We start from the raw sequence: 18,916 nt of genomic DNA on the forward strand, positions 1-18,916 counted from the left end.
GGTATAAAATATCCCAGCGTGCACTGAGGAGGAAATCAGCCCAGAAGAACCCCATTAAACTACATGGTCTCACCAGGCCAGTGTGGCTCAGTGGTTGAGCATCGATCTATGAACCTAGAGGTCACAGTTTGATTCACAGTCAGGGCACATGCCCAGGTTGCGAGCTCCATCCCCAGTGTGGACCATGCAATAAAAATAAAAATAAATTAAGAAAAAAAAGAAAACACATGATCTAGAAACAGCTCCATCCAATTGCCACATGTAACTATTGAGCACTAAAACATGTTCAGCGTGACTGAAGAACTGAATTTTCCACTTGATTTCATTGTAATTAATTGAAGTTTTAAAACTGAAGCAATATAAAATATTTTTCTGTTTAACACGCTTTTATTATTTTGGCAATACCGCATTTCCCTTGAACCACTGAAAATACGAACCAAATTTGGACAGGAGGTCATGGTTCAATTCCTGGTTGGAGTAAATGCCCTTGTTTTAGGCTTGATCCCCAGTAGGGGACGTGCAGGAGGCAGCCAACCAATGATTCTCTGTCATCATTGATGTGTCTATCTCTCTATCCTTTTCCCTGCCTCTCTCTGAAATCACTAAAAACATATTTTAAAGTAAAAATAGAAAAACATACTATTAAATTCATTTTTTACTTATTTAATGTGATTAGTAGAAGTTTTCGAGTCACATATGGTATGCTCATGTTGTAGTTCTGTTGGACCAGAAGCTGAATGTAAATGACAGTCCGAGTTGAAAGGTACAGTTCTTTCTGACAGATCTGCAGCGGAGCCTAGGATCTGAGGGCCCCGCCTACTTCGAAGGCCTTTCCTGGGGCTGCGGAAGATTTGGTCCTCACTCTGGGAACTTGCAGAGTTGCCAGATTTAACAAATTTCAGAAAAAAAATAAATCTGGCAACCCTTGGCGTTAGGCACATTGCAGAAGTGCAGTGAGCCTCATTCTCTTCATTTGTAAAATTGGGACGATAAAATACCTACCTCAGGAGTGTCTTATGTTACATTAACGATTAAATCAAATCAGAGAAGACCAGGAGGGGTTATATTTATTTATCTATTTTAAGTATTTTTTTTTATTGATTTCAGAGAGGAAAGGAAAGGGGAGAGAGATAGAAACATTAATGATGACAGAGAATCATTGATCGGCTGCCTCCTGCACGCCCCCTACTGGGGATCGAGCCTGCAACCCAGGCATGTGCCCTGGCGGGGAATCAAACCCTGACCTCCTGGTTCGTAGGTCAACACCCAACCACTGAGCCACACCGGCCGGGCAGGAGGGGATATATTTAGAAACTTCAGCCTAAAGGAGCTAAGTAATGTAAAGTTGGGGAACTCAACAAATATGTTCATCTTTCTGGAGCTCCAAACACGCAGGTCTGAGGGAATCTGTATCCCAGGCTGGTGTTAGAGACACCGCCCCCCAACTGCAGGTGAATCGGGATGCACCTGGATTGCGGTCTTCCACAGAATTAAGTGGGGTTGGGGAGCATGAGTCAAAGGGAGGAGGGAGGTTCATTATGAACCATGTCGTATGTTTCTGCTGTCACTGAATGCTTTGTATAAGCCAAAAATGCCACAGCTGTTACAACGCTGCTACCTGTTAAGAGAAATGTGAACCTTTAGCAGGAAAGAAATGTGTGGGACTTGAGTTTCGCATAAAACCCCTGAAATTAGCTCTATTAAGTAAATTGTCACAAACCCAAAATAAGTCTAATTGTGTCATTTATCTAATTGCAGATGAAAATGTGGTTCTTTTTTTAATGGCTACAGGTGACCTGCGTTTCAAAAAGAAAGTATCCTTTCTTTCCCCGTCCCAGATTCTCTCTCTCTCTCAGTAAAAAGTTGTCCATGTTGATATTAGCATATCAGAGGACTAGGACTACGTATTTCTGGGAATTTCATTTCCTACTACATGATAAGGCCCTGAGAGATAGAACTAATTTTTTTTTTAACATGCGGTTCCTTTCCAACAGAATCAAGTTTAAAGTGTTTCAGGTTAGACCTGTGAAATCCACTTAACTAAAAACCATTTAAGAGAAAGATCAAGCTCAATTTGCTAATACAAGATTTTTGATTTCTGAGTTTTAAAAAATCCCTGAACGAACCATGTCAAGAATTAAAAATTGAAAAGAACATCGTCAGCCTCCCCACGTGCCTAATTTGGCTCCGCTGAACAAATGATCAAGTTGAGATGAGAATTATATACAGGATTTGCTCAACATCCTTATTTCTTCAACTCATTTCTCACTCCTGAAAAATTACCAAGTTCCCATGCAGGAGGGAGCGCATCTGTATCGACCATGGCGCCGTTGGTGCAGGTAGAAATAGAAAAATGGTGATTTCAGATTCTAGTTGTGAATGAACTTCTGCAGAAGAAGTAATTTATCATAGAAACCCGATCTGATGAATTTGGGATCCGAAAGGATCAGAATGCCTCCTTTGTTGACTAATTTATTAACAGGTCATTTTTGCTCATGCCCTTACCTTGCAAATCATAATAATAACAATTTTAAGTGGGTGAGAGAAGAAGCTTTCTCTGTGGTCCCTCATTTTCTCATTAATAAGGCGCCGCATTGCCTGTAGGTTTCAGAATTCTCTGTCCTTCTTTAGGGAGGTGGAAGAGGGCAATAGAGAGAAAACCACAGAGTCAAGAGACCAAGGTTCAATCCTGCTCAGCCAGTCATTGGTAGTCAAGACCTTGGGCAAGGCATTTCACCTAAGCAGGGCTCAAGGTCATCTCTGCCCAGCAAAGGTCTGGACCCACATGACCTTTGAGCCCATCTTGACTGTGGTTCTGCCATTCTGATGCGATGCAGGAAGGAAGCCACGAAGCTTTCTCTGAGAGAGGGTTTATGCAAATGAGGGAGAATACATCCCCAGTCTTCACTAGTGTTAGAGTTGAGCTGACAGTTGTCCTGCTATGAACTGGGAAGGTACAATGCACAAGCGTTAGGTGTCACATGGCTCAGGTTCAAATCCCACCTCTATCATTTTCCAGCTGCACGTCACTTCAGCTCTCTGAGCCTCGATTTCTTCATCTGTCAAATGGGAAAATAATATACACATATCATAACTTTGGTGCCTGGCACACACTAAGGACTCAGTAAAAGTTAGCCATGATCGCCATTGTGGTAATGACACAATGACCCATGACCCAGCAGAAAGTGAGACACATTTCTTCAGTGCCTCCTGTGTGTCTAATATGCCCAGACCCCTGCCTCCTGTATACACACAACACGCTATCAGATCAGTGTGACCACCTTTCTCCCCATCTATATATATAAAAGCCTAAGTGACCATTTGACCATTCAACCATTCAACCGTTCGACCGGTAGCTATGATGCGCAATGACCACCAGGGGGCATACGCTCCAACCGGTAGGTTAGCTTGCTGCTGGGGCCCTTTCAGCCCTGAATCTGGTTCACCTGCACCAGATTCCCTTTCAATGTGCACAAATCCATGCACCGGGTCACTAGTAGAGATATAATTATTGAGCAAGACTATGTGGCTGGGAGCCTGTGCTGGCTTCTCTAACCAGTTACCTGCCCTGTCAGTTTGAGCCAATTTCCCAGCACCTCTCCACCTCCATTCTCTCATCTGTGAAATGGAAGGAATAATAGTGCCTACCTCTAGGTTTATTGGAAAGGAGAAATAAGGGAATGCTTATAAAGTGCTGGGTACCAAGCATGACACTGAGCCAGCACTTTGCAAAATGTTAGCTTCTATTCTAGCTAAGGAACGTGGTGCTCAGGGAGGTAAATGGGTTTGCACAGGGTCCTCTGCTTCTACGTAGTCGTACGGAGATTTGGACCCTGATGGGGATGGATCCGTTATATCTCAGGGATCCAAGGTGGGGAGCTGGCTCTTCCTTCGCCCCATTCCTGAGGCCTCCCTGCCTCTGCTGCGGGTCTCAGGTTGCCTGGCTGTGGGGTCCAGAGTTCAGTCAGAAGGCTCCCTAGTTTATGGGGGGGGCTGCTGGGGACTCAGGAAGGGAAATGAATCCAGACCCTCCTCTGGTTGGCTGCAGCCTAGGGAAGGAAGAAATGTGCCCCAGGAACGGAGTGTGGCCCTTTTCCACCGGGGAGTTCTCCCTCTTTGTTCCAGTGGCATGGCACCTCTGCCGATCGATGTGACATCTTATCCTCTGCAACGCTCACCATGTCTGCTTCCTGGGGTTCCGGGGGCCGCATGCAACCTGCATCGCCATTCCTTTGTGGTTGGGGCTCTTTCAGACTAGCCCCCCTTTCCCAGGGCTGCTGGTTGTTTTCTGAAAGAAAGGCAGAGATTGTTTGGGTTGTCAGCACTGAATGACAAGCTCCGGAGGGGGGTGGAGAAAGGTGCGCTGAGGTGTCTGTATACGGATCGTGGCAATGTGTTTTGCTATCACAAAAGCTCTTAAAAATCCCAGACCATGATTTATTTGCTGAATAAAGCCTACCGATATTATCATTCTCTAAAGGTATTTTGATCACATGGGTCCTTTCTCGGAGAAAGAAAGGCTTTTATTTTATTTCTTTCCTGGGAAAAGCAGCAACAGGAACAGAGTGAATGATACCCTGTGTGGCGAATGGCTCCAAGCATGTGTTTGGTGCCTGAGAATGAGCTGGCTAAGGGGACAATGGGACATGGGACCATCACGGCCAGGCCTCCAGGGTGCAGTCGGAGAGACCCGGCACAGGGACAGAAAGTGGCTGTGAGCGCGTGTCTATCTTGCGTATTGATCTGCCTGGCGATGCTGAGAGCGGGGGTCCTTGTTAGAGGTCACTGAGCTCACCAGCCATCACGCACCCAGCGTCCGCAGTTGCCACCTGCAGTGCATCCGCGAGGATGACAGGGGCAGGGATGACACCATCCTGGGGCTCCTTACATCCTGAAGCTGCGTGGAGCCCCAGTTTTTTCTCTCCAAGCACAGGAATTGATTAATTCCGTACCGCTCCCCACTCGCTGTACCGTCCTGAGCCTGTCACAAGAATAGATTAATGTGCTGGTCCCTCCATGTGGATTCTTCTTGTCTCGAGAATACACTGTTCCCTGGTCCCAGGGCTGCCGCGTGCAACTGTCACCTTGTCCTCGAGGCGCCCGGGAAGGAGGGACAGAAAGCCTCCATGCGTTCGCAAGGGACCGGAACGTGGGTGACACAAACAGCACCCCTACGATGACCATTTGAGCACCGTGGCTGGAGGACCAGGGAGTGCAGGGAGAGGTGAGAAGGCAGGTGCATTTCTGCAGAGCCCCTCTCTCGCCCAGCGGTCCTGCCAGGATTCTGGCATCACCTCGAAGTCCTCCTTCCCCTGCTGTGTGATTCCTGCACCGCAAGCTTCACAACCATTTGGGGAGATGCGAGCTGGATGTTGGACACAGGCACGTCGGGTGCCAGAGCACTCTTGGGAGATGGGTACGCATGCCCCATTGCTCGCAAGGGCTTTGTGGGTGTAACGTCAGCACTTTGAAATTTCACTCCATTTAATGTATAATGATACAGTGGGAGGGAAATCAGACATCACGTCACCAAGGAAGTTTGAAAGGGATTTTTTTAAAAACTCCTTCAAGACTTACGGCATTTCCAAGAACGTCATCCCTCCTGGATTTCTTTGCGTCTCTTCCTTTGAGCAGGTGTTGGCATTGGCAGCATCCCTAAGAAGGATGCTATGAATACATTGCAGGGGGCCCCTCCTCTGTGAGGAAGGAGCACCCCAAAGACACCAAACATAGTGTCCCTCGGCCTGATTGTGAATTATTGAAGTTGCCTAACGTGTAATTTCTATTGACAATGGCGATTCCTTTCAGTTAAACAGCAAACGGGGCGTTTTTATAGAGGACGGGTGACTGCTTACAAAGGGAGGTGTCTGTCCCTGAGTGAGCCTTGGCAGTATTCAGTAAGTGATGCTGTCACCACCTGTCCTGTCAGTGTTGACCGCAGGAGAGCGGGGGTTGGTGGCTCTCACTCTGCAGTTACCAGAGTCTACAAGTAAGTCTGAATCCCAGATCTCCCATTTCCTTGGGCAAGTCCCTTAACCTCCCTAAGCCTCGATTTCCCTTTTAGAAGATGTAGATTTCATTACCACCTCGCTGGGCTGGAATGGAAGTAAGTGAGCTTTCATCCTCTTTAGAATCCTCAGTGTCGTCCCTTCTGACTCGGGTAGAAGCCACTAACTCCACTCCACCCTCGAATGTTCTTCCCCAGTTGTCAGCATGAATTACTTTCTCATGTCTCTCAGGTTTGGGCTGAGATGTCACCTATCACAGATGCCATCTTTGGCCAGTCCTCATTTAAACAAAAGAACTTTTAATTCCGTCCCCCCACAACCTGGTATTCCCTAACCCCATACTCTTTACTTTTCACTTACGTGTTTTGTTTCTCTGTCTCCCACTAGAATGTGGACTTGTTAGCAGCTTTATTCTGGGTGCCTAGGACACACCTAACACACAGTAGGTGCTCAATAAATATTTGCTGAATGATAAAAAAAACAAATAAATGATACAATTAACCTAATGAACCCAACACCTGGCACCTTGTCAAAATAAATGTTAATTGTCTCCATGTCATTGAGTAGGTTCATTTGCATGTGTTAATTTTCACGACTGTTTGCAGAAGTGCCGCTGTTTGCAGGTGGCCTGTGCACGTTGAGGGTTAGCACTCCTGCACTTGAGCTCTGATTATTCCACAGTGGTTCTCTTCGCTAGGCAGTGGCACTTTTGCAATTGGCTACATTTCCCAGGGGAGCCTGGCATTGTTGACTAAATTGGCTGACTCAGGAGCTGGGAGACCCAGCCCTGACCTTTCCCATCATCCTACCTGGTCTATGAAGGGGCTTTGACATCCTCTCTGAGGCCCTTGTGAGCCTGACCACGCTGAACCACTGGACTCAGTGGGCGTGGCTCCCCCTTTCCACTCCTAAACCCTGCTTGACTAAGCTTCCGTTTTCAAAGGGAAAGCCCAGTCTCTTCCTTGGGTTTGTACGGACAAGCCTGACGTTTAAAGACACCCCAGCAGACACAGAGCACCCAGGGCCCTCATGTTTGCCTCTGTGACAAGCAGGGGCTGAGCAGCTCTCTGGGAAGCATGGCTGACGTATTGATTGGCTCCTTTGTCAGGGTGATCCTCTGCCAGCCAATGAGCATGGGAGATTCTAAGTGGCACTCAGCAGGGCCCACGCGTACTAATTACTATTTCAGACACCCCTGTTCCAAGCTGCCACCCTCCAAGGCCTATAATCTCCTATCCTGTGGTTGCTGGGGAATTTTGTTACCTGTAACTATCCCTTCTCCCTTCCTTCTGCATGGGCTTCTTCTGAGTATGTCTTTTAGAGCCCATCTGGCACACGCAAAATATAAAAATAACAACAACAGGAAACACACACACACACACACACACACACACACACACACAACTTCCATAAGAAAATATCCCCTAATTCCAGGTAGGTCTGTGTCTCATTCCTGCTGCCGTTGGGGTCTGTGTGGGGTCTGTTCGTGATCCGTCCATCCTGCCTTGGTTCGCTTTCAGCACTCGATGGAAGTCCTCTCCACTTAGCCAGAGGGAAACTCTCAGAGTCTGGCTGCCTCTTGTGTTTTCTGTGGCTGCCTTCCCAGCTGCCACCTGGATTACACGAGCTTCCACTGGGAGCCTTTCCCTGTTCCATCCTTGCTGACCCGCGGAGCCCCGTTGTTCTGTCCGAGGGTCCCGCTGGAGCGGAGCCTGTCACGTCGTGATAAATTGTGCATTTTGGCTGCCGGCGGGGGGGGGTGAGAAACGTTAGGGAGAGGGCCTCCCAAATTCATTTCACTTCTGACCCTCAGATGGTCCAAACAAGACCTTTTGGGGTGAGCTGCTAGAGCACCTGGGGGAGTGGGAGAGGGGACCACCCGCTGCACCTAAGATGTCTTATTCTGTAGCATGCAAATTGATGAGGTCACTGTTCACCCACAATCTTCAGATGAAGAAGCAGTAGCTCTGGCTCCTCTGAGGCCCTTAGCTTTCTAAATTGGATTCTGAGAGTGGATCACAGTTGGAAATATCATGACATCATGTTTAAAGAGCTATTTTGTTGTTGTTGTTGTTGTTGTTTATAAAACCAAATGTAGTGGCCCTCAATGTGACCTACCTCTTCCTGGCTGGGTTTTGGAAAGGATCCTCACGCTATAAATAAACAATTTCAAGGAAGACACAGCGACCTGGTATATGAAAATGGAATTTCTAACTTTCCCTAAAACCGAATGAGTCTGTCTAGTCTCAGGTGTGCTGCTATAACAAAGAACCCCACACTCTCAGTGGCTTGCAACAGTAGCAGCTTATATCTTCACTCATTCTGTGTTCTATGACTGGTCAGCCATGGCTCTGAGCCACATTATTGTCATTCAAGCCCTGGGCTGATGGTGTGGAAGAGGAAAAGAGGTGGGCAAAGTATGTGCCACCTGGTCACGGCCCACATCTGAGTTCAACAAGGTGAGAAAATAGAATCACCTTCAGGAAGGGGTGCTGAGTAGAGAAAGTGGTCATTCACCAATCACAGTGAGATTGTCCTAAATTGCAAGAAAGAGACCGTGTTTGCTGAGATCCTACTGCAAACCAGAATTTGTCACCAGACCACTGTGACACCTGCCACTGTAACCCTCCTTGGATTCCAAAATGCCCCTGTGATCAAACTTCACAGGCACCCGTTTCCTGGCCAGTGAAAGGGGGATTATGGTAGTACATCCCTCAAATGTCAGCCATGAGTCCTAAGATAACGTCCACAGGAAGTCTCCTCCAGTGCTGGCCACAGAAGGGCTTCAAGGACGGGCCACCAGCATTAACAAACTAATAATCAAAATAGCTTCTCTTCGCAGATTTGTTCATATTGCTGCCAGCACTATCTCATCCCATCCTTTCCACCTCTGTGTTAGGTTTATTTTATTTATGAGAACATGATGACCTACAATCTAGCCCCTCCATCTTCCCCCATGGGCATCACCTGTTCTGATAAACACTATGAAATGCCTTCCGTGTGTAGGGCACTTGGCGAGACCTGCCAGGGGACAGATGCTTAACCCCCACTGTCCCCAAGCAGCCATTATTCCACCTGTAAAGGGAAACCTTTACAAAAGGGAACGGGGGAGTTTGACCGCTGGTTCTCAGCCCTAGCCCCAGAGCAGACCAGTAGCTGAGTAAGAAACAGAGTTCTCATTAGTCAGGAGACTCATTTACTTCACAACTCCCCTGGGTCTTTATCCTGAGGACACAGCAGCCCGTCCCCACCGTTGTCTTACTCAAGAAAGAGAGAAGGAAGAGCTGATCCAGAAAAGAAAATGTGTAAACAAAAGCCTATTTCAGACCCTGCTCCCCTCCCCTCAAAAAAAGAAACAAGACAAGGTGGTTATACCCCTACTATAATTCTCACTTATTTACTTAACATTCAATGGAACAACAGAAAATATGCCCAAACTTGAGTCTCATTTTTGTGGCGTTGCCTCTGCTGGGAGGACCGAGCTGAGCTCGGCAGATTTCGCTTCTCCATCTCACTTTCTGATCTTTTCTTTGCGCTTCTGGGAGTTGTCTGAGAAGTTACTTGCATACTCTGACCCTAACCCTTCTCACCCCATCTATAGTTTTCTTGTTTTCAAAATACTTTAAAGAGAGAGAGAAAGAGACGCTGTGCAACCCAAAATGAAAAGGGAGGACAGGTGTCTTTGAAAACAGAGAGCACAGTTCCCAGAATGCCCTGTTCCCACGCAGGCGGATTGGGGTGCCCTTCGCTCGCTGTGCCCCCAGAGCGAGCGCGGCAGTGTGTTCTACGTGGGGTGGCAAGACAGAGTCCCGCCAGAGGGGAGCAGTTTGGACAAGAGGGGGCCCTGGGGATGATGTCATCTTTGTCTGGTGGAGCCACCTCTTCCTTTTACAGACGTGACAAGCAACACTTGGGTAGGCCTGAGCCCCAGTACACCTGCTACACCTGCCCGTGTCTGTCTCAAAGCACAGAAACCCTCCACAGACCCACATCTCCCAGGCGCCCTGAGCTGGCTCAAGGCGAGCCCTGATAGCCCAATCATAACATTTTTTCAACCGTTTAAAAATAGCTAATTCTTTGGTGCCCTTCGCCTTGTAATTACAAATCAGAAGCTGTCATTACCTAGAAGCAACCATGATTCGCTCCCACTGCCTGGCCTCTGCGCAGTGAGAATATGTCAGGATTCCAGGCAGTAGGATGTGGTCTCCTCAAGTAAGCGCCCTCCGTATAACGGATACTCTGCAGAGGAAAATTAGGTGCTGCCTGGACGGGAAGTGTGAGTAAGTGTCACTTATTGGTATTTATCGTCTCAGAGAGTTGCAGCAGCGGGCCTTGCACTTCAGAGTAATGTCTGGAAACAGCACCCGGGTCCGCGTTGGGACCGCGTTGGAGAAAGAGGCCGCCATACACCCGGGGACACCTTGCCCCCTTATCTGCGGCCATCAGTCTGAGCTGTATTGTTGGAAGATGGGTTTTTAACCTTAATGGGATGCAGCCCGACTTGAAGTGGTGGCAGGCCTGCAGAATTAATTGCTGTGTGAACAGTTTCCTAAGCATTGTTAATTGTGTTTCCTGCGGTTAATTGTTTCTCCCGTCCCTGCATCATCCCTGTTACCGGCCCTTTCTCTCCCGCAGCGCTGGACACATAGCAACAGCGTCAGCCCGTGTCCAGGTTGAAATGCCAGACGGACGCGGTGCGATTATTGTCTGAATGGAAAATGTGTGGGGAAATGAACTCCTTATTGATTTGCAAATGAAGCATTTCTGAGACGGGGCTTGGAAAGAACGCAGGTTGTTTAATCGCAGGCAGTCAAACAAAGCCCCTAGAAGCCACAGAGATGGGGGGGTTGAGTTTGCTAATCTAATTGGGAAGTGGGGAGTTGGGACAGACAGAGGGACGGACGAGGAAGACCAGAGGAAGCTTGGGCTTGGCGGTTTGGGGTGCATGTTGAAGTAAAGCAGAACTTGTGGAGGCATGCTTGTCTCCTGAGCAAAGAGAAGAGGCTGTGCCTCAGACCTGTCTCATTCACTGTGGGCAAGTGTATGGGTTGCTGTTGTTGATTGTTTGTTTGTTTGTTTGTTTGTTTGTTTGTTTTTGGCAGGGTGGAGGGGAGAGGAGGAATTGTGATGTTTTCAGAAAAGGGCCCCATGCCGCCACCACACCCAAGCTTTTTCCACGATGGGCTGGAAAGTATTCACTTACCATGAATAGGGCGGAAAGGAACCCTATTTTTAAAGTTTGGAATAATAGTTGGGGGTGGGCTGGTCCCATCTCAGAAGCCTCGTCTTGACACTGACATTTTGAGTCATTTGAGGGACCTCCTGGTCAGCGCCCCTGGACCCCCAGTCTAACAGCAGCTGCATCCAGAGTGTGAAAAGCTGGGTGTGACCAGCAGCGCCCTGCACAGAGCTTCCAATGGCGGGGGGGGGGGGGGGGGGGGGCATCTCCCCTCCGAGGTGGCGCCACTTGGGGGGTCTGGGCTGTTTTCTCCTCCCTCCTCTGCCCTCCACGGGCCCCTCTCCGCCTGGGGCTGTGAACAGCAGCAGAGAGGAGACCTAATGCCCAGAGCTGTGCTCTCTGTATTAGCTGTTCCCTGGGCCTGGGGCAGGCTACATTTGAACTGCAGCTTCCTTAAAAGGCCATGGCTTGGAGAGGACACCTGGCCCTCCCCCTTGGCATTTGCATTGCTGAATTATCTGTTCATATTCTCATGGCTTTGTCTCTCCCGCAGCAATGCATCTGCTCGGACTCAATTGGCAACTCCAGCCGGCAGATGGACACACCTTTAACAATGGGATCAGGACCGGCCTACCAGGAAACGATGATGTGGCAACGATGCCATCTGGAGGCAAAGGTGAGGTTACAGCTGCCGCTGGCCCTCTGGAGGTCACAGGAACACTCAGAGCTCCCACCAGCTGGTTAATCCAAATCTGGGAAGATATGCAAAAAGAGAGAAAAGGGGAAGGGGGGGGGCGGGAAAAGGGGGGAGCGTCGCCTTTCCGAGGTGCCGCTGTTCAGAGCTGTTTGCTGTTCCTGTCTGTTGGCTGTGTTTGGCCGCAGCCGCTGGAGCTGGCACGGCGCCTGCTTGGAACAATGTGCATACCTGTGCTATCTGCAGCCATGGCAGGCTCTGCAGCGCCTGGAAAGCATCCCGAGGCCTGGGCAGAGCAGCAGCCAGGCGGCAGCGGGAGAAAGTCCTTCCTGATGGAGAAAGCCCAGCGGAGGGAGCCCTCTCCTGGGGAGGGAGGCGCCTCCCCAGGGAGGAAGCCCCAACAGGCACAGCCTAACAGACTCAGGCTCAGAGCAGTTGGGCTTTAGGGGAGAATGAGGAGTTGTGACAATTGGGGAGCAAAGTCTCTCCACTAAGAACAGTGAATGAGGACAATGGGAATGCTTACTGAAGCAATCAGGCAACGGTATTCTTGCAGGGAAAGAAAGGTGCTAGCCAGGTGCTAAGATGAAGCGGAAACAGAACCACAGGCAGCTACGAACCTGTGGGACAGACTAAAACTATTATTCTTGCACCATCTTTTCTCTCTTTATTTTATTTTATTTTTTTTTGAGTTGTGGAGCCCTTTATTGCCAACTAAAGTAGAAGGACTATGCTGTGCAACGTGGGTAGAAATGGACTATAACGGGAGATTTGTTATATTCTAACACAGATCACTTACAAATGCAATGTATTCAAAAGCTTCCACCTTTAAAAAAGTAAAAAGACTCCAGCAGCCAGTGGCATCGTTCGACTAGCTGAATCCGGAGGAAATCACAGACGGGAGGGTTTCTCCAGACACAGAAATTCTCACTCTGCCTCAGCACACGTAGGCAGCGCACCCCCACGTTTCTTAAAATACCGCACAGGGACATTTCAAAGATGGGAACGGAACTAACGTTTATTGGGCTCCTGTTGGGTGCCACGCTTAGCATTGCGTAACTTCAGCAGCTCTAAAGGGAGGAGAGATTATCTCGGAGAAACTGAGGCCCAGGAGATTTGAGAAACTTGCCCCGCCTCAGATAAGTAGACAAGTACAAACCTGGACTCAGGTCTGTGCCCTGGGAATCTGTGGGCAAGCTTGCTGGAGTTTTCCTTAAATCAGCCGTTTTCCGCAGAGAAGATTTCAGAATTCATCCTCCCTTACAGGTGTGCCTTCGTTAGCATCCCGAGATGCTAACGTTGCTGGAATTTTTCTCCCCGGCGTTGTCCTAATGCTTGGAGTGTGACTTTTGGTCTTCTTATCCAGTCTTTAATAACTGCTCTACTCATCTATCCTAATCATAACCCTAAATTACCTTTAAGTAAGCATGAACAAGTTTTGTCCGAGGATGAAATTATATGCTTTCCATTATCAGGTAACTAACACGGCACCTAAAGATGAAAAGTAGACTTGGTCTTGACTGATCAGGTCCTGCCGTCACTGACCAGAAAGCTCCAAGCTACGTGTGTTGGCCTCGGATTCCATCTCTTCACCTCCGAGACTTGAGACCTCCTGCAATTTTGGTTTCTTTAAGACAGTGGTTTTCAGTTTTGCCCACCTGGGGAAACTTGGCCATGTCTGAAGACCTTTTTTTAAAAAATCCTCATCTGCGGATATTTTTCCATTGATTTTTAGAGAGAGGGAAACACATCAATTGGTTGCCTCCTGAACGTGCCGGGGCCAGGGAGGAGCCTGCAACTAAGGTACATGCCCTTGATCAGAATTGAACCCAGAATCCTTCAGTCAGCAGGCTGACACTGTATCCATTGATCCAGACCGGCTAGGGCTGAAGACTTTTTTTGATAGTCACTGGCATCCATTGGGTAGAGGCTGAGATGCCGTTGAACATCCTACAATACACAAGACAGCCCCCTCCCATCCAAAATGGCAACCAGCATGCTCCTTGAGAAATCCGGGTTTGGGGGGTCTCTCTTATATTTTACCCATGAGTGTCCTTGGATCTACCTGTTAGCACCCTGTCCTTTGGGAAGAATGCAGAATACATATTCGAAAGTGAATAGGCATAGTCTATCCTCAGGCACAGAAATGTCTATTAAATGTATATACATTCTGACATCATAGACAAAGTCTTTTCACATATTGTCCTTCACAAAAGGGGACCCCTGATAGGCACTGAATTCTGTGAGTTAAGATAAGCCACTCCACCCGTTTGTGATTAAGCCTGAGCCTCCCCCACCAGCTCAGGCAGGCACCTCCCACAAAGAGTGTGTCCTACCTGAGGGGATGGTGTCTCCAAATGACCAATGAGGAAACACTTCCCATGGGAAGACCAGAATTTTTCCCCTCAGAGGCAACAGGCTTCTGAAAATGTTGTGTAATTCGTGTAACATCACCAGTTCAGCTATTTCCAAATGAGTTATGAGACAGGTGAAAATGGTTGCCAAGTCGTTGTCCAATAAATTTTGTCAGTAGGACTCTTATGAAAAGGGGTGAGAATTTAAAATTGCTTCCAGTTGATGTAAAACTCTGAGCATCTCGTTTCTGAACACCAAAACAGTCCTCTGCTGATGACTGAAGATATCAGATCCCTTCTTCAACTTGCTGTAAAGTTTGGTTTTATAAAACAATTAGACAGGCCCTAGCCAGTTTGGCTCAGTGGATAGAGCATCGGCCCAAGAACTGAAGGGTTTTGGGCATGGACCTCGGTTGCAGGCTCCATCCCAACCCGGTCGGGCTACGTGCGGGAGGCAACCAATCGATGTGTCTCCCTCACATCGATGTTTCTCTCTATGAATCTCTTCCCCTCCCTTCCACTCTCTCTAAAAAATCAGTAGAAAAATATCCTCCGGTGTGGATTTAAAATATATGTTTTTTTAAAAATGATAAAATAAAACAATTAGACAGGTTTTCCTTTTTCACATGTGGCTAGCCCTTTTAGAGAAAGTGACCTGAGGTTTGAATTTCTTCCCTCAGTGACCTCCCTCACTCGCACCCCCCAATTCTATACATTTAGCTCACCCGAATCAATGCCAATGGACTGCTTTTCCAGTGTTTCAAAGAGACAATCAGGAACTATTGGCAATAAGTTAATTAAATAACACCCCCTCCATTTTGGGTGGTGTACAACAATCCATCCCTCTGCTAATGTTTTCACCAAAACACACCACACATGGCCAGGGAGGTTAATCTTATTAAGCAATTACTGGGTAAGGATCCAGCAGCAGCAAATTGAAATGTAAGCAAAACACGGACATGTGAGTCCCATCTACGATGGCACGTCGATAGAGATTTCATTACCTGGTCTTTAGGAGTGTTTACATTTCTCAGATTTGGAAAGAAATCTAATAGACAGCGCAGCCTACACACTCTGATATGTTAGTGGAAACAAAGCACTTGATTAATTAGTTAGGAGAGTGTGTTCTTTGGCCTTCGTCTTCCCGTTTCCATTTGTTGTTGCTCATGGCTTATTTTCACTCCATTCTCTCTTTCAATTAAACCTCCACGGGGTTGGTTGTTGGGTTTCAGATCAAGAAAAGGGAGCCCACGCACTGCCAGAATCACTCACCATCTCGCGTGTATTTCTACGTTAAGAGGAATGAACTCATACGTCTTCATTACGCGAGCTTGGAGCACGTTTTCTATAGGGCTGGGATTAGAGAAGCCTTGAGAACAAAGATTCAATACAGTGTTCTGACCAGGTCAGATAGCATAAGGGAATCCAGTTTGATTGGCTGGGCCCAGTGGCAACGTGCACAAGAGCTTTTAAAGGGCACGTCATAGGTAGCCAATTTGCTCATTGGTCTTAAGAAAGAATAAGCTCCCAAGTAGGATTTCATGGACCATTCTGAAAACCTATCACTCACTTTAAATGTAAGGTGTTCTTTATATGAGAGGTCAGCAAACTGCATCTTGTGGACCAAATCTGACCAGCTGCCTGCTTTTGCAAATAAGGTTTTATTGGAGCACAGCCATGTCCACTCATTGCCTGGGGCTGCTTTTGTATCACAGTGATGCAGTGAAGTAGTTGCAACAGAGACTAGAATGAGGCCCACAAAGCCTAAAAGTACTTACCATGTGGCCTTTTACGGGAAAAGTTTGCTGACTGCTCTATAGCATTTGCAAACCCATTTCTACTTTTCTTGGTCTTACCTGGAACAACACAAATTAGAGGAGGCTATAATTGAGTTTTCTCTTCTTGACTAGAGTTGGGTATAATACAATCTTGGTGACTTTGCACGAACAGGTCCTCTATCAACAGGACTCTGTTGTGGTGCAGCTGGATATAAACAATAGCTTCGTCACTTGGCAGCTGCATGAATTTAAGCAGGTCATGTCCTCCCTCAGCCTCTGATCCCTCATCTGTGAAATGGCCCCCCCTCATGAGCACACTGTCCAGCAGAAATGAGACAACTCTTGTAAAACACAGTTTGTGGGATCCAGAAATTAATAAGAGATCTGTGAATATTAGTTGTTGTCATTGACGTCTTATAGCTGGTGCATTGAGCAAGCCTCTATGGGATGCCACTTCTTATGAGGGGCTGTATTTTTTGTTTGTTGTTTGTTTAAGATATTTTTATTGATTTTTAGAAAGAGAGGAAGGGAAAGAGAGAGAAACATCAATGTGAGCACCAAACATTGATCAGCTGCCTCCTGCCCACCCTGCCCGGGGGATCAAAACCACAACCTGGGCATGTGCCCTGACCAGGAATCGAACTGGCAGCCTTTTGGTGCGTGGGACGACCCCAACCAATTGAGCCACACTGGCCAGGGCAACGTGCTCTATTTCCCAAAGGCAAAGTCTGCCTTCAGAATGTCATGATAGACAATCATGCCGCATCATCCTCTTTTTTTTTTTACCTTCTGAGTATTAGAACGAACCCAAATGAAGACTTCTTCTTCGCAGACATTTGCTTGACGAGGTCCGTGGGAAGCAGGAGGGCCAGTGTGCTGGCCGGCCCGCCGCAGCGTTCCCTGTCTGGCTGCAGCCTGAGTCCCATCGCTGCCAGCCTGTTTTAAGCCCCACCATTCTCAGTTTATAACTCGGCTGTAAACATTTATTTGTGCCTGGAGCACATTTCTTTCCTCCCCTTTGAAAAAAAAATCAGAATTTCCAGATGGTATGCAAGTTGGAAGAAAAATGGCAAAGACTGTTATGCTGTTTAGAAACATGTTTTTCTACACTTGCCCTTTCAGCAGAAACTTCGTAATGATTTTTACTAGTTGGCTTAATGCACGGGACTAGGAGCCAGATTAGCAGGGAGGTTGGTGATTCTTCCTCTGGCTCTTGTCTGCCTCTCAGTGAACACAGCTCGGGGTTTCAAAATGATCACTTCCCTGCATGAGGCTTTTTCAAAGTCGGTGAGGTCCCCAGAAGGGCAAGGGGTCATTAGGTTGGAGCCAGTCATTACAATGGCGCGCGTCTACTGGAAAATAGACCTATGAACCGACACAGCTCCCCTCGCTTTGGAGGCCATGTTCTACCAATGTCACAGATGGGTACCCCTTATGTGTGTCATGTGGCTAGATTTAGCTTCCGATTGTCACCTGCAACTTCGTCCTAAGTTGCATAATGTGTGTTATACCCAGCAGCATTGTGACTTGACGTGGGTATTAATCATGAGAGCCGGTTCCCTCCCCACCACAGTTGCCCTTGCTCGCCTTGGCACTCTTCTTTTTCGGGGTTGCCTTGCACACGCAGGGACCGGTGTCTGCTCTCTGCATGGATGCACACCTTGTTGTATCTTTGTACTCAGCCCAGGACCGGGAATACAGTCAGCGTAGTGGTTAGATAGGTGAGATTCGGTATTAGTCAGACATGGCTGTCAGTCTCGGCTCTGCCACTTAAGAGCTGTGTAACCTTAAGCAGGTCACTTTACTTCTGTGGTCCTCTCATCTGAAAAAAATGGGGGAGGGTCACAAAGGTGTCAGGAGATTACATGGCAAACAGTAACCCCTCAATAAACGTTAGCTGCTGTGAATCATACTAGCGAACTGAACTAGAGTAATGCAGAAGCAAGACCCCCTGAACAGCCAGATGTATAAATATCTATTGACCATTTGTATGCCATAAGCATCTGTAGACGCAAGCAGTAGACCTCTTTTAATTAAATTCAAAATATCGTGGCAGTTAACTGCTTAACACTCTTAGGGACAAAGAGTTGGCCATTTTTCCCTAAGGTGACAAGCTGAGGTTTCCATAGATCTAAAGGCTACGTACTTTCATAACATCCTTCAGTGCTTAGTGCCCCAAGCACTGAAGGATTTTGTAAAAATCATTATTGCCGCGTGATACCATGACTACCACCACGGGAGCAGCGACGCTCAGGATGGAAATCTGGCCGTGACAAATGGCCAGCCAGCGGCAGGGTGGAGGCCGCAGAAGAGCTAGAATCCAGGGCAGTGAGCTCATGTCCGTAGGGGAACCTTTCCGCCCATCTCTTGGTTAAACAGAACCCTCAGATGGTTGTCCTGATTCCCCAATAAATGAAAATGAGGTGTAATGACTGAAGCAATATTCTGAATTCCACTTTATTTGCAATAGATAAAAATATGTGAGGCAGAATAATCTGCAAGGCAGATTTATGCCAAGGTGCCTCCGGAGTTCAGTTAAGTTTAGGAAGTATGAAGATGAGGCGTCATTTCCCCGGTATGACGAGGAGTTCATTCCCGTTATCTCTTGTTTGGGGAATAGTCTCGCTGTTTCCATAAATGAATTATGGCAACGTTTTCTGAAATGATTAGCTCCTAATGTGGCTATGGAAGGCTGTCGATTTGCTCAACATCAGTCTTATTTAACTGGTTGGGATTTTAGGTACATGTTTCTGAAATAGGCAATAACTTCCCATTTACACGGGCAATCTTCCGTGGAGCTATAGAGAGAGAGGTGGGCTCTGCTGTGAAATTGATCATTAGAGTGTTTGCTCCTAAAAACCCAGAAATCTCATCTTTAAGCTGGAGATGAACCATCCAGAACG

General features: G+C 47.5%; 1 protein-coding gene across 6 annotated transcripts in view; it reads left to right on the forward strand.

The window, feature by feature from the left end:
- The window catches only part of TENM2 (teneurin transmembrane protein 2), a gene marked incomplete at both ends in the record, with an annotated part of 890,113 nt that overhangs the window by 688,922 nt on the left and 182,275 nt on the right, over nt 1-18,916 (forward strand). For 5 of the 6 annotated variants that reach the window (XM_079771922.1, XM_079771923.1, XM_079771924.1 and 2 more), the window contains one exon: nt 11,741-11,863. The exons of the other annotated variant lie outside the window; for it this stretch is intronic. In XM_079771922.1, the coding sequence (XP_079628048.1) occupies nt 11,741-11,863 (123 nt within the window). The remainder of the gene's footprint in view (nt 1-11,740; nt 11,864-18,916) is intronic. 6 annotated transcript variants of the gene reach the window in all.

The sequence above is a fragment of the Cnephaeus nilssonii genome, assembly GCF_951640355.1.
Source record: "Cnephaeus nilssonii genome assembly, chromosome: 5".
In the NCBI taxonomy this organism is placed as follows: domain Eukaryota; kingdom Metazoa; phylum Chordata; class Mammalia; order Chiroptera; family Vespertilionidae; genus Cnephaeus; species Cnephaeus nilssonii.